The sequence below is a fragment of the Plectropomus leopardus genome, chromosome 23, assembly GCF_008729295.1.
Source record: "Plectropomus leopardus isolate mb chromosome 23, YSFRI_Pleo_2.0, whole genome shotgun sequence".
Taxonomy (NCBI): Eukaryota; Metazoa; Chordata; class Actinopteri; order Perciformes; family Serranidae; genus Plectropomus; species Plectropomus leopardus.
Window position 1 is genome coordinate 12,095,846 of NC_056485.1, and position 16,230 is coordinate 12,112,075.

The 16,230-nt window shown below is 38.3% G+C and overlaps 1 protein-coding gene across 2 annotated transcripts in view; it reads left to right on the forward strand.

Moving 5' to 3' along the window:
- Positions 1 to 1,411: 1,411 nt before the first annotated feature.
- The window catches only part of LOC121962163 (zeta-sarcoglycan-like), a 41,451-nt gene continuing 26,632 nt past the window's right edge, over positions 1,412 to 16,230 (forward strand). For both annotated transcript variants that reach the window (XM_042512366.1, XM_042512367.1), the window contains exons 1-2: positions 1,412 to 1,731; positions 11,123 to 11,317. In XM_042512366.1, the coding sequence (XP_042368300.1) occupies positions 1,693 to 1,731; positions 11,123 to 11,317 (234 nt within the window). In that variant the 5' untranslated portion in view covers positions 1,412 to 1,692. The remainder of the gene's footprint in view (positions 1,732 to 11,122; positions 11,318 to 16,230) is intronic.

Below are 16,230 nucleotides of genomic sequence, written 5' to 3' on the forward strand. Positions count from 1 at the left end.
ATTTATTTATTCGTTAATTCATTTTTAACTCCTTTCATCTATTATTTTTTCTGTTTTTACGCTATTTATTTCTTCTTTATCCCTCTGATGTCCTGATTTTACCGTCTTTTCATGTTTTTATTTATTGGCTTGTTCACATATCTCTCATTCATCTGTTTTTATCTATTTTTTGATTTATCACCGCTGATGTGATGTTGTCTTTTTATATTAATTCTTATATTATGTTTGTCCTCATATTTCTTTTATTCTTATATTTTCCAGAACTTAATTCATTTAGTATTTTAACTGCCTTTCGAAATATACCTGTTTTTTATCACTGTCATTTCTTTTATTTAGTTTCTTGTTGTTGACCTTTTGTGTTTGCATTATTATTATTATTATATTTATTATTATTATTATTACTACTACTACTACTACTACTACTACTACTACTACTTTAGGCTATTTAGGCTACCTTCCACACGTTAACATTATTATCCTTGAATATATTGTAACACCAGTTTATGTTGTTGATATGGTACATAGTCTACAGTATTTTACTGGAATGTCGCCATGTCTCCTGCAGGGTGCATCAGATCTCAATGAATGGAAACAGATAAATCTGTAGAATAAACCGATTAAATTTAATGTGCGATATGCGTTTTGCAGGAAAAACACGAGGCTTTAATTTCTCTATACGTACATAATCTCGTGTTGGCCGTTTGTCTAAAAATGAATCGTTTATGTTATTCTTATGAAGATCAAATATAGCTTCCAAACTCCTAGTAAAAAAACAGTAATTTAGTGAAAGTGTTCCTCTGATGTGATATTAAGAGAGACCTCTGCTGCATGTGGCAGTTTATTCTGGTCGGATGATGTCGTTTCAAAGAGATTTTTAACCTGTGTTTTCCCTCCTAAATGTGATTTTAGTTGTGTCAAGATAACCAGAGTTCACAATGATTAAACAGGAAATTGATCAATACCTTCTTTTCAAAATAAAGCAAACTCTAACTATAAAAATAAATACTTAATGATTAATACTGAAAAATACTAAAACAAATCCCAACTCACTTCTAAAAAAGAAATACTACTAAATACTAAATATCAAATAATAGTAAATACTATGTAGTGTATAAATGTAACTGTGTAAAAGTGCAGTTTACATTTAGCTTGTTTCATTGTTATACATTTTTAAGCATTTTCCCATGTCATTTTATTTTCTTTATTATTATTATTATTAGGTATTATTATGTCTAATCATCTAGAATAAAAGTATATAAACAAAAATATTGTAGAAGATATGCACGCGTATGCTCAACTTAATGGCTTTATTTTGAAGTTTATCACCGGAAGTCAGGTATCTTATCGTGTTCGCTTGTCGGCGGAGTTTTGTAGCGGAGCGGATCGTCTCATCGGCTCCTGGAGGAAAAAGTGAGCAGCAAACGGACGCACCTGAACCTGTCTGTCTTAATTAGACAGTAGCTCGTCTGAACACAAGTTACGAGCCACAACAACGACTTCGAAATATCTTAAAAATACAGTTAAAATGTAGATAAAAACAGTTGCGACTTGTTTGAACCGTCGAATAAGTGATTTGTTTGCCAAACGAGAGTGAGTAAGTGAAGCTAGCTCGCGCGCCGGGGACTGAATTTCGTGCTGTTAGCTTGTTTCAACTTTGAGGAAATATGTAACTGTGACAAATGAGACTGTAACATGGAGCAGTCGGCTACTCTCGACATAGAGACGCTGAAGGTAAGCTCACGGTGAAAAAAAAGTGTGTGTTTTTGTGTAATTTTAACCCAAACAGACAAGTTTATCGGTGACTAGTTTGACGCGGATGTCACATTATGCAGCAGGAAAGTGAGTTTTATTAACCTTGCCTTTACCGGACAGGACTTGATGTGAATACTCATGAATTATTTATCCTAGACACTGTGTTGTTTTATTCAGCAGGCTGGAGTCAAGTTTGTCACGAGTCCTTCCTGCAACAGGTGCACCCACTGCTTCAATTGTTCCATTAAAAGTCCCTGCTAATTAAACATGAATGTAAACTGTCTGTACTCTTGCATCTCTCCTCCAGACAGGAAACATGATGATTAATAACCACTCACGTGCGCTCAAACACCTCAGCAAGCCCGCATGGACTTCTTTTACATATCTCCCTCTTGCACTATACCTCATATCCTATGCATTCTGCCCTCTCAAGAATCACAGTAATGTGACAGCCTATGAATATTCTGCCTGCATGGTTTCTCATTATCATTCCAGTCTAGCAGGGGAGGCAGTAACCTCTGGGTACAGTATGTGCATCTCGTCTCTCCGTGCTGCAGTGCAAAAAAGCAGCTCAGTGTCAGAAACCCACACAGCAGAGCTTCTGTTTGGCTGTGCACTCAAGTCCATCCATTGGCCTGCTGCACACACACAGACACACACAGCTCTGGGCTTAGTGGTTAAGTAACGCTTATCAGTCAAGAAATCACTCACACCAGCTCTGAGCTGATCCAGCATTTCCCACTTAGTGACAAGTCTGCAAGTTTGTCTGTCAGCTAATTTGTCATGTTTTCTTAATCGTAGGAAGGTGATGTGAAAGGATCCACTATCTTCTTTAATTAAAATAGAGGCTTTGTTTTGAAAGCTTTGTATTTTTGTTGATAGTGCTCCGTTCAGTCTGGCACTTCCCCTGTGCGTTCCTCTGATGAATGCAAATGACGCCTATGGGGGTTGCTGTCCAAAATGGCCCCGTTGCTCTCTCCAAGGATTTGCTAGGGGATTAGCAAGGAAAAGCTAGTGTACTGTGGAGAAGTGTCTGTCTGTTTACATCAGCAGTTTGTCGTCTTCTTCCCTCTGCCGAAGCCATCGTCAACACTGAGGAGGGAACTGACAAAGCTGCAAACATTTAGACTCAAAAAACCCCAGCTCCCTACATTAAAGGGATAGTTCAGTTTTTTTTGTATGTATATTACATATAATAGATGACAGTCTGCATGCCCCTGCTTTGGAGAGGCAGACTGAAGTAGGACATGAAAGCTAAACATCTGCTCCATTTTCTTTACATTTTTTTTCTTTTTTGATAAATATCAGGTATTTTTCTTTTAGCCCATAGCTTTTATCTTCTAGTGTTATTAGAATCAAGCCAGTTTGCACAGGTTTCAAAGGGTTAACTCTCTGAAACTTGGGGAAAATAGTTTTGATTTCTTTCAAAAACGCGGGAAGAAGGCAATGATCAACATAAAAAGAAATGACCCAGAAATTAGCAAGAAATTCATTAAAAGTACAAGAATATTGCCCAAGATTAAAAAAAAATACAGACAAATGAGAAAGAAAAAACTGTTTTTTTAAATTAGACTTTATTTTTTAGTTGGCTCAAATATGTTTTGTTGCTGACTCCCATTTACAGCCATATGTTGCTCAGTTTCTGTGACGGAGTCCAGCCTGCTTCTCCAAACTGGGGGCGTGCCAACTGACATCCACTGTATGTAATAAAAATCCATACTATCCCTTTAATAACTGATGCAAATTTTAGAGGTGCCAGCAATGTTTGTTGCACACTTTTGTGTTGCCAAGTACAAATATTTTTCATGAAAGTGTCATCAAAAGCAGAGCTGCAGCAAAAGGAAATTCTCTCTGAAAACCCCTCTTCAAACAGTCTGTGATGTTCGGTCTTGTTGGCCGTGTGCTCTGATTGAACAGCTGCGACCTTTCCCCGTGCCGGACTTATCGGAGATCTTTGATCCCCGCCGGCCTTGTGCTTACAGTAGGGTTACCTTTGTTGCTTTCAGCCAAAGGAAGTGTTCTGCCATTCATCTGTAAAGGGCAACCACACTGCTGAAGATGAAGCCATTGACGAACCCCACTGCTATTGTAACTCCACCAGAGATGATGGAGCCACAACAATTGGATTTCACATCTAAGTGGAGTGACTATTGACAGCAGCACCCTCGCTCACATGCTTGATTGTCTCATCAACAAAATGTGAAATGGTTACATCAATGCAGCGAGTTGCACGTTTGGGAAGTATAATTGGTTGTGCTGGTTACAGCCGCGTATTCGGGCTCCTCTGTCTCTTTGATTGGGTTTTCTGTCATACCAAAAAGCCCACAGAACTGAAACGAATAGGTGCTTTGATACTGTATGACAGGCTCGTAGTATGAAGTGTCCATCCCTTTTACCCGTTGCTACCTCAGCGATTGTGCGCGGGATGGATAAGTACAAACTTTACAGTCATTAGTGCATCCCAAATGTTTTCCTACCTCCAGCTGAGGTGGCCCTGTGGGAGTCCCGTGGCACCGCTGAGTGAGACAGCGCTAGCCGATTTGCTGATTAACACTATCAGGCATTAATAACGTCTCATTTTCTTTCATTAGGCGATTCTCGGCTGCATTTTGCTGCCTCTGCAGCATGTCACTGTTTGATCAAAACAGCATGTAGAATATCACCCTCAACACTAATTGGTGAAGATGAGGCGTGCTGGCAGTGGGTAGGGGACTGCTTGGTAATTGCTGGCTTTGGCTGAATCCAGCTGTAACGTCTGTAGTCAAAGCTCTGTGGACTCCCCCTCCTCCTCCCCATGCAAAAAAAAAAAAGAAATAAAGTGACACAGTCAGATCTCAGCACAGACTTAAAGGGGATTGATGAAGTAGCGTATACACACATAAATATGGTTGTGCAGCTAATCCACTAGGAATCTTCCAGTGCAGCGCATGATCTACAGAGATAGCAGTTTTTATAGCTTATTTTACCTTAGAGGAGCAAGTTACTGCGTAGGTGGTAAGTTTCTATTAATAGAAACTACATGTAATCAGGGCTGTAGGTGGTAAATCAGCCGTTGCTTTGTGTAGATTTCAGACCCATCTGTCCATGATGATCTGTTGACATTTGTCTCGAGCATACTAGAACATCGTGATTTGATTATTTAGAGCTGCACAACTGTTCCTAAAACAGCCTTTGTGGGTGAGGATTGCAGACTCAGTATAGTTGTTGGACTGGAAAATAAATTTTCATCTTGCTTGTGTAAGTGGAAAAATTGTCTTTAGACTTTTTGTGATTGAAAGTTTGAGCATTGAATTATTCTCATTTCTACACTTATAATAGTATGCACATTCATATGGTTGTTGTGAACAGTTTCATTAGGGCTGGGTATCATTTAGTTATATTACCACTAACCTTAACATGATACTGAAACCAATAGAACACTTCATTGATACCTTTATATTCTATTTATTTGACACCCATCGTATAAGTGGAAGAATTTAGTTGTATATTGTATACTTTTGAATGTTTTGGGAACTGATCTGCAAACTGCAGTGGGCCAATCACATGGAGACATTTTTTCTAGATCTGGTTTTTGAATTCAGGCCTCATTTGACTGGAGGAGTTTAGATACTTGGTTATTTTGATCGATATCTTACTGATACAGGGTTGAGCTGAGTACTGGAATGAGATTAATATCCAGTCTGGATAATCTACTTTTTACAAGTACAATTTAATGAAGGAAAACCCTCATTTGGGTAGCTGTGTTTGATCTCTTGCTCATGTGATCACAAATTATCTTAAGCTCAAGCCTGAGATTATTCTGTAAATAGTTTCTGATAATAAATACACCATCTTCTGATTAACCCATACCAATTCCAGGCTTAAAATAACTTCTGGTTAGGTCCCGCCCACCTCTGGATTTACTGCTAACCAATACCCAGCTCTACTTATTGTAAATATTGTTTAAGGTTAATTTTTTTTTTCTAAAATACCAACTTTAAATTACAAGCGTGGGAAAAGTCACTTTCACTGATCTTCCTGTTTACAAACAGTAGCTGAAAATTCATGTGTAGTATACCTTTAATTTTTCATCATAGATTGTTGAGAAACACACAGAATGAGTATATTTTAATCTAAACTTGCATGTAATGGTCTGTAATTTATACCATGGAAAATTACAGATAAAGTGGTATTCTGCAGTGACATTCACCTTTTCACACTAAATGGGTGATACAGCAGTGATCTGCTCTATTCTTTCTTTTAGTGTGTGCTTTGTGTTTAATGCATCTTTTGGCTTAAGAAAGACAGGGTAAAAAAAGCTGAAATCTAATTCATTATTTGGTGTATAAAGACATATTCAATTATGGTAGACTCCACCTGATCTCATGAAGCCACTTCTGAATTTTCTTGCAATATGTATGAGGATGCATAATCACTTTTGTATGATGCCAGTAAACCATGCATCAGCTATTTGATAAAAAATCTTCAAAGATTCAGTTTCGACTCAGTATCTAATATCAGTACCTGACTGATGGATCTCTATTTTAAAATACATTTGTGCGTGTTACTTCCATAATACAGAGATACTGGACCAAATATGGCGCCTATTCATCTGATTTAAGTTGCTTTCCTGGATTAGATTTATAATTGGCCTTGTTTGTAGTGTGAGTTGTCTTGTCAATAGTTTTACAGATGTTTCTTTTACAGTGCTGGCCTATAGGGAAAATGCTTTGCAGTACTGCAAGTAGCCACTGGGAAAATTGGCTGCAAGGCAGAGCAGTTTTCTGGGTCTTTTCCTTCCTGGTTATGGCTAATTTCTGATTTGTTTGTCCAAATAAAGAGTCGTACTATGTCCGGATTTTGGATTGGGCTTTGGCTGATGAGTTGGTTGAATAACTGGCTTGAGATATCCTCAGTTTAATTCTATGGGATTCTGAAAGTTTATTAAAATTTGTTACACTGTATGAGTAAATGCCGGTTATTTGGGCTCAGATACTTTCATCATAATTTCATCGTAGTCATCAGTGTCCATGTGTCATGCATTGACCTTTAACTGACCACTGCTTATATTTTCTAATTATTATCAGGACTGTTTCTATAGAGGCTATTGTAAAAGGGCAAATTTTTTAGTTATAGAGTTTTGGAGTGGACATACACACATTGTGGACACATTTTTCAGTCACTCAGTTGTGCTGCAATGCTTTTCCATACAAAGTGTTAATTGTCAGACCCTCTAAAACTGACATGACCTGATGAATGGGATTCAATGCAGCGTGACATGCCTGCACAACTAGCTCTGTAATCAATATTTTGTTTCTGAAAAGTCAAAGTTGTTTCTCACGCCGGCTGCAGTTGGACATCTCGATCAGTCCAGTCCGGCTTGTTTGTGAGTCAGCTGTGACCGGCATGCTGAAATGACAGATTGACAAAACGCCAGCCACTATGCACTCCTCCATTTGCTCTGTGAATAACCGAGCTTTAGGAGGCATGGCTCGACCAGGGTAATATATGCATTAAAACTCTTGCAAAGAAATCACAGGATCCACTAGCGTTGGGAACAGTGGGTTGCCATAGAAATTACAAGTGCTGAAATTTCCCCTAGCAACAGCGGATTGAAAATAGACTGAATCTGTCCAGCAGGGGCATGGCTGTAGGCTAAAACATTGTTTTTTAAGCAGTTTTTTCTTGGTGTAATTTTAAATGTGTATGCTAATTTTGAGTGTCTTTAGATTCCATTTAGGTGTAAGGATGTTAGAAGAAGATCTGTAGTAACTCAGTGTATGGTTTTACTAAACATTGTGTGTACGGCAAAGTTGTGGTTGTGAAAAAGTCTTCTGCGACACTGCATGAAGAGTTTATATTCAGCCTCAGTGTAAGCACCTTTCATAATGCTCTTGTCCCTCAGCTGTATCACTGGTTAAATTGGAATCACTGACATTTCTAGGCCAGCGATATGGGTCATTTGTATTTGCTGCAAAGTCTCAACATCCATTTGTGAGACATCTGCCAGTGCTGGCAGATGTGACCCAAACTGTTCGCCCAAGGAAAGAGTCTCTTAAAGATTGTATTAAGTTGTAAGGCAGTGGAAGACTCTTGTTAGATGCCACGTTTGAAGTGCATTACCCTGTGTTATTATTGTTCTGGTTTGGAGATTGTCCAATCATTCATGTCCCTCCAAAAAACTGTCAATTATGGGAAAGATTTGGAAAGACGGGCTTCAGTGCACAGACAGACATTATGGCTTTGTAAAAATATAAACAGCTAAAATTTCATATTACAGGCAAGAAAACTGCTTGACCGAAACGTATTGAAAATATCTGCAAATGTTGATTGAATTTATTCCTTTAAAGGGACAGTTTACTCCAAAATCTAAAATACTTTTTTTCCTCTTGCCTGTTTTGCTATTTATCAGTCTAGATTGGTGTGAGTTGCCGAGTGTTGGAGATATCAGCCGCAGACATAACTGCCTGCTCTTGAATATAATTGAACAAAATGACACTTGACAACTCGCACAAAAAACAATCTAGATATATAAATAGCACAAAAGATGGTGAAGTCATGCATTGGTTTTTGGATTCCAGTTTTTAAGCCTCGAGCTATGTATTTTGAAAATTGCCATTGGAGCCAGAAGTGACCCTATTTGGACTACAGACGGGCATTTTAATTAACTTCTCTGTTCGAATTGTCATATTAAATCACTATAAATGATTTAGACATAAAAATAGATACTTAAATTGGCCAACAACTGAAAACAAGGACAATGTGAAATTAATTAACAACCAGGCTTCATTTTGCCTATCAGATCATAAATTCAGAGTTATCATAGGAAAAAAATCGCATGCTATTTGTTTCTGCCGTTACATAGATAACGATTGTCATGGCTGTTGTCTGTTTCTGCGGTAAAGGTGGTGGGGCTCTCTGGGGATTGACTTGCTTTTGGATCCAACCTCAAGTGACCATTCAATGAACTGCAGTTTTTAGCACTTTTGCATTGGCTTCATTTTTCAGCACTGAGGTCAACGCTTTGTTGCATCCACAAAGTGAAGACCTCTGGATTTGATGAATGTCTGAAAATGCAGCCTGAAGGACGTATGCCTATTTCTGGCACCAGCTGTTTACCAGCTGATGCACCTCACGCTGCCTGATTCTCATTGTTAAGACTGTTTAACAAATCCAGATCCAACATCTGGCATTTTACCATCGCTAAAATTATCACAGGTAGAATTCAGTGTCCTGTTTTTTTTAAACAGACATTTTTTCTAGCATTGCTCACTCTGCAGCTGCTGTATCTGAACTGATGAGGTAAAGAGGAGCGTAGGATATAGCTTCTGCCTCTTTATGATAATTTAGTTCCTCTTGGATAAAGTCTTTAGCTTACTGAGCTAAAGAGTTTTGCTTTGCCATTGTTGATGAGAGCCTGTCAGGAAAACACACAATCTAATGAGACCTGCCATCAGTGTCCTATGCTAATGACATGCTGAGTGTGAATAAAGCATGTGGAGCATGGATCCTGACTTGAGTAATGCATACATTACACTTCTGAGGTCCCACTGGGAAAATTGTGCACAGGTATGTCAGTTATAGATGCATGTTACATGCAATGGATGCATTTTATATTGGCTTGATGAATTAATAGTTGTGCTTTGGAAGTCTGAGGAACATTTAAAAAATCTTTGACGTAATTGGACATAATAAAACATTCTGCTTCACTTTGTTTGTACCAGCAGGCCCTTCACTCTGTTCATTATCTATGCAAGAGAGTGGGATGGTAGGCAGCCTCAGTATGAATTCATCCCAAAAACAGCTGAACAGAACAGTTCAGGGCTCAGCCAGCCTTGCACCCTGTGATGGGAGTTTCACACTGTCAGCCCGCGGTCACGATCGGCTGGAGAACAGCTACTGCTCACCCTCGCCTGGACGACCGCACTTGACAGACATCATCCTCTCTGATCTCAGATCAGAGCTCGCATGTAGCAGCTTCTCGGTGGCTGGCAGGCACTTAGTTACTCAGCCAGAGTGGAGAACATTTCTCTGGCACCAAATTGACCCTCTTTCCTCATAATCCACCTCCTGTTTTCATTCGTTCTGAGTGGAAGAAAAGCAGCCCGTAATTTGTTCATAATGTGAAATTTCATACATGGAGACTGGGCTTTTGAAATGTCCTTGACTTAACTCATGGGCTGCCTGCCTGTGTCTCCATCAGTTTCACATCTGTTTGCTGGACAGAGCTCCATAAAGCCTGCTCAGTGCATGTGGTGTGTTAAATGTATTCTTGTGAATGTTTGATGGGCAGTAACATTACAAAGATCTCAGCCAGAGGGGAGCAGTAAACAGGTCAGCCGCAGGAAGCTGTCACTCACGGCGACTTTCTTTGTGAACACAGGGATCCAGTTTGACAAAATGTCAACAAGTAATTAGCATTGAAAACAAAGCTGTGGCATGTTATTAAATCCAGACAAATGAACTTTCATTGTAAAGTACACAAATACAAGCAGGAATGTCACGGACATTACTTTTAAGGATTGTAACTTACATTAATTGCAATGGTTAGTTCATGAGTATCTTGTTTTGGTTGCAGACTGTTTATTGACTTAAAGTGTAATTATGCAGTTTAAACAGCTTTCACTTCTGTGCCAGTTATTCCCACAACTGATTTCTAACTTGTAATCGATAAATCTTGACTGATGATTTCCGTCTCCCGGTGAATAAATCACACAACCATTTGGGCTTCTTTCAAAGTGGGCACTTCGATTTGGTATCTCTTAATAAAATAACCCAAATGACCTTGTCTTTTAGGCACAGAGCTTGATAAATTACCCTGCTTACTGGTTTAATTTCTAAAAGTGTCTGGAGCCGGTGTACCCAGGTATGTCTGTAAGAAAAGTTGCAAACAACAAAAAAAAAAAAAATCACTTTCCAAAAAATAAATCTGCAACCCCTATTCAGAATTTTAATAAATCACTTCTGAGTAACAGATTGAGATGTCTCCTTCTCACTCCATTTAATTACCAAGCATGGGTGTTTCAGGCTGTAGTTATACTCCAGCTTGCATTTATGCCATGCCCTTACCTTTTGTTCTTTATGTAGTGGCACCACTTTTCAAAAATTGTAAGATACACAGCCATGCCTCAGCTCACCTCAGCTCAGAGTCATTTTTAGGGGTGCTTGTGAGGTAATAACCAGTAACAATATGTGATTGCTTCTACAGAGTCCATATATTCTTGACAGCCAGCTAACATAAAGGCGTGTGTGTGTGTGTGTGTGTGTGTGTGTGTGTGTGTGTGTGTGTGTGTGTGTGTGTGTGTGTGTGTGTGTGTGTGTGTGTGTGTGTGTGTGTGTGTGTGTGTGTTGTGTGTGTGTGTGTGTGTGTGTGTGTGTGTTTGTATTCCAGATTACCCAGGAGCAGTTTATCCTTGCATCCCAGTCCCTGCATCTCCAGCGACCGGGCTGTGATGCCGTGTACCCAGTGGGTCTGTACGGCTGGAGAAAAAGATGCCTCTACTTCTTCCTGCTGCTGCTCCTGGTCACCATGATAGTTAACCTGGCCCTCACTGTCTGGATAATAAAGGTCATGAATTTCTCAGTGGTGAGTACAGCATGGCATCATCTAAAATAAAGCTCAGTCTGTTACTTATTAACATAATAATATTGAACATTCATGAGTTAATTAGTATTAAAGTAGCTGCTGTTCATTGTAATTTGTTGTGAGGCTACAGTTATTCAAGACTCTACACTTATTGGTATTTTCAGGAAACATCTCTGCTGTAGGGCTGCAATTAACCATTTTCATTACCACTCATTTCTTCCATTATTTTTCAATTATTTTTTTTGTGTATGAATTTGTAAAAAAAAAAAAAAAAGTGAAAACTGAAAAATGCCAACCAAAATTTCCTAGTACCGAAGGTGATGTCTTCCAATTGCTCATTTTGTATGAGCAAAAATAATATAATAAATAACCAACCAAAATATTCAATTTACAATTAAAACAGAGAAGTGGTGATTGGCACTTTTGCTTAATAAATCACTTAAACAGTCAGTGAATTAAGAATATTGTGACACACTGATTTCCTGTCAATTAACTAATGAATTAATGGACTTACAATTTAAGAACTAGTCCCCTGGAGCAAAAGAAATGATTTGTTTTGTGGTGATTTTCTTTTGGTTAAATTAAAGAGGAATTGGGTTGTAAGCATGAGCAGCGGTAGCTTGAAAAGTGCACACGCCAGAAAAAAACATCAGGAAAACCCAGAGAAAATATATCAACGTTCAGGCTCACAAACTGTTTGTACGATTTCCTACTAAAAGTAATGCACCTAAATTCGTACATATCCCACGTATTTTGAAAGGCAATGATCATGTGACCAATCCGCTCGCTGAAGTAAACAGCAGTCCAGAGTGGTCTTGCAAAGAGGCGGGGTGGTGGATGGGTCACAAAAATCTGGACTTCCCCTAGAGGTGCGTGTTTGAAAATCCTCACCATGTTTGTTTTCCTAAAGTTACCTACAGTGACTTTACTTGCCTAAATCTAAAGACACTGAAACAAAGTAAATTTCATTGCCTAAATCTAATCTCCATAACTGTACATTAAGGACATAACATTCATGTTATTGTCATTCATGGGGCTCTAATATGAATTATATCATATGAACTGTAGGGCATGCATTTTCTATGAGAATACATTGCAACATTTTTATTAACATGTGAAATAAGCAAAATAGGCCGCTTAGCACTAAAGATGTTTCTTCTAAGCATGACCTGCATGTAAGGATTGCTTAAGTGTTCATTGTTCGGGAGGTTTTTACCAGGAGCTGAATTATCTGCATAGGTCTCTTCCTCTCCAGAACAAACTAACTAACAAACTAGATTTCAATCAGTAAAAATGCCATTTCATATTAAAAAATATCTCTTCTCCATCACCACTCGTCATGGAGGGGCTGCTAACTATGGATGCCCAACACCTGCAAAATGTGCTTACCTTTTTTCTTAAATTCCAGATGTTCAGAAGGTTTTTGCTTAGAGAGATCCGAAGAGGTCTCTTTCTGATAAGGGCTCTGATTTACCCTGGTAAAAACTCTGAGTAAAGCAGTAAAAATCAGTGTTTTTCCGGTGCTGCTTGTTGCAGAGGGGGTAGTAACTACTGTGGCCAACATGAAAACACAAATAACTCTATTTAGAGACAATGATCGGTTTGTCTGTTCTGAGCTACTAGTGGTGTAACATGGTGGACTCCATGGACCTGATGTAGAGATATGAACGACTCATTCTAAGGTGACAATGACTCTTATTTTTTGATCATTATAGACAAAAAAAAAAACCCCAAACTTATTATATTATGTTCCATTTTTGCCAATACATCCCTGTGAATCCTTTAGTTGGACTTTAGTTGGGTATATTGTAAAATGTCATGATCAGTTTAGTAAATCTTACCAAAGTTAGACCTTCAAGAAATAAAACAAAAATGCTCATAAATTATCTTCTGCACTCACATAATATTTCTTAGAAAACAATGAAATCCTTAGTTAGTACATTGCACAGCAAGATTAAATATTACAAGAATAAAATGTATTATACTCTGTTCTTAGAAAATATTACATAGATTTAAAGTATAAAATATATGTAGTATTAAAATGACTAATAACTGATAATATACAGCATTTCATCTCAATACTGGGCCATGTTAAGAATTAAGACAATATCCATGTCAGTCTGCTGTTTTGCCTGGTTTAGTGTCTTAAAGGTTAATGCAGAGTTTGTCAACTGACATGCATTTCACTTTGTGTAGATGGAGTACAGCTTTGCCATTTCCATCACTGGCGCTTGATAACAGAGCAGTAGTGGAAGAATTTATTCATTCAGGCCCACTTGAAATGTGTTACAGGCACCATCTCTCATGTTGTGTGCTTTGTCTCGTGTGGATTTGATAAAGAATTAGAAGACTTGGCAGCAGGAGCGGCTGACGCAGAATGTGTTAATCTCGACGAGAAACCAAACAGGCAGATGCTGCGAGCTCCTGTGACATTTCCAGGGACAATGCAAACAATTTAGCATTTTTTCAACAAACTCGCGATGGCAGCATCGCCCCTCTGTGACGGATGTGTCCCCTGACTATTGCCATCACTCCTCTAGTCCTTCGCCTCCCATCAATCTGTGTCATGAGTAAAAGACCTTATCAGTGCTGTTGGTGTCGCTCCAGAAAATGTACTTCGCTGCTCCCCATCTCTCAGGACTCAGGCAGCTCAATAAGAAAACATGCCAGACTACACGCCGTAGTATTGGTTATAAAGTCAGTTTTAAGAGGTTACTGTACCTGCTGGCATGCAAGCATAGTCTCCTAGTTTTAAAATGTTACACAAAGGTTCTCTGTTCCAAAAAGCTTCCAAACACCAAAACTTTCCCCCAAGGCAGGTTTAAAATCACCTATCTGGAGACATCACACACACAAAAACTAATGACGGCTGCTGTCCAGAAGCATCTCTGTCAACAGTTACGTTGTTCTTCAAACGAATGAATGTAAGACAAAGAAACTCTCTGCTTGTAGGTGCATGCTAAGCTTATATAGAAGATGACAGATTGGTAAATTGCTGCATTTACATTGTAGTTTAGACATTAAACACACAACGGCTATTTGGTTTAAAAAAAAAAAAATGCAGACATGTCAATAATCGGTTGTACCATCACTGGCAGTGACATCAAATTCAACACTAATACAAAAATCTGGTAATTTAATTTCTGAGGAGCTAAATGCTGATTGAACTACAAAAAATCTAACACAACAAAAGCTAAATAAGAGTATTTATCTGGTATGATTAGAATGTCAGTAACACTAACTAACCATCTTGGAATAATGCATAAACTCTCCCAGTTAGAGCTGCAATGATCAGATGATCGACTGAAGATCAGTTGGCAACTATTTTGATAACTGAATAATAATTTTAGTATTTTTTTTCCGACAAAAAGCCACACATATGCTGATAAGCTTTTAAATGTAACAATTTCTGCTTTTCTTTGTGATACGTTATAAGTTACTAAATAGTTTTTAGATTTTTGTACTGTTAGTACTGTTAAAACAAACCATTTGAAGACGTCACCCTTTTCTCTGGGAAATTACGCAAGCCGTGTTTTATTTCTTTCTGACATTTTGTTGACAGCGTGGTTAATTGAGAAATTACTGGGCAGATTAGTGTTTCAACAATATTGATTTATTGATACATATTGATTCCATTTATTTTAAATACTCACTAACTCACACTTAATAATTTTCCACAGTATTGATACATTGGTATCAGCTGCGTTTTCTCACTCACTTGTAGTATTAATGTTTACTATAGTCATTCTACTGTTCTCTGCGACTAACCAGGGAAAGAAAAATCACCGTTGTCATGTTTTAGTCAAATTTATTTATAGATTAAAAAAAATACCAATTTTTCCTGAGTTGCATCAAAAATTGTATCTAATATCAATCATTTTTTAAGATACTCTATCAAAGTTAGAAATTCCAGTATCGTGACAACACTAGGCCAGATTAGTCAAAGAAAAAAATTATCGTTGGTTGCAGAGGTGCTCTTAATAAGGGTAGTTCTGCCGACATTACAGGAATGAATACAATGCCCACATTAAAAAGTTGAATTCTCCAAGTCCTTTTATTCTCCAGGATTATGTCCTCAAACTTTAGAAAGCTCCTCCTGGGCAACAAAAGACATTTCAACAACATTTTTACAGGCGGAGAAGTACCCCACATAATGAGTAAACTCACCTGTTAAGTCAAATTCTGCTTTAAATCAGTCTGATAGTGTCATTTTATTTGGTCAAGAAATCTTAGATGGAGATCTCAATACAACTTCCAAAAATCTTCTCCAAAATGAATTAAAAATGTGTTTCCAGGATTGAGATATCATGCAAAAGACAGCAAATTATGAGTGGCCACATTAATAAACATGAAATGCTTATTTATGCGCTCTAAATGCAGACTGCACTGCTAATTTCTGCTCAAAAACCAAACACATTTAGCCTAATCCATTAATGTTTCTGGTTTCTGTGGACAGAATACATTTCACAAGCACACCTGGCTGTGTGGCTCATTTTGGGCTTGGTGAAGTATTAAGCTTGATCTGTATCTGCATCATCTTTGACACCTCATCATGTGCACTGGATCAAAACATAGTTTACAATAACCCTGTAAAGCTCAACTTTGACAAGGCACATCCACGTCATTCACCAAACAACTTCAGTCTGCTTCTTGAGGACAGCAGGGTGACCTTGAGTGTTGTTAGCTCTACACTTTTAAATCTCACAAATCAAAAGTTGTGGTTGCAGTTGTGGTTTTTCCACTTCGGGTACATCGCCTTTATCTGTGTTTTTTCACTCATACTGAGGAACTCATCCAGGCCTTCAGCACATCACGACCGGACTGTTGTGCCGCCCTCCTGTTTGTCCTGCCTCCCACCTACTCGTCTGACTGACTGCAGCTTGTACTGAACTCGTCACACCCACCACATCACC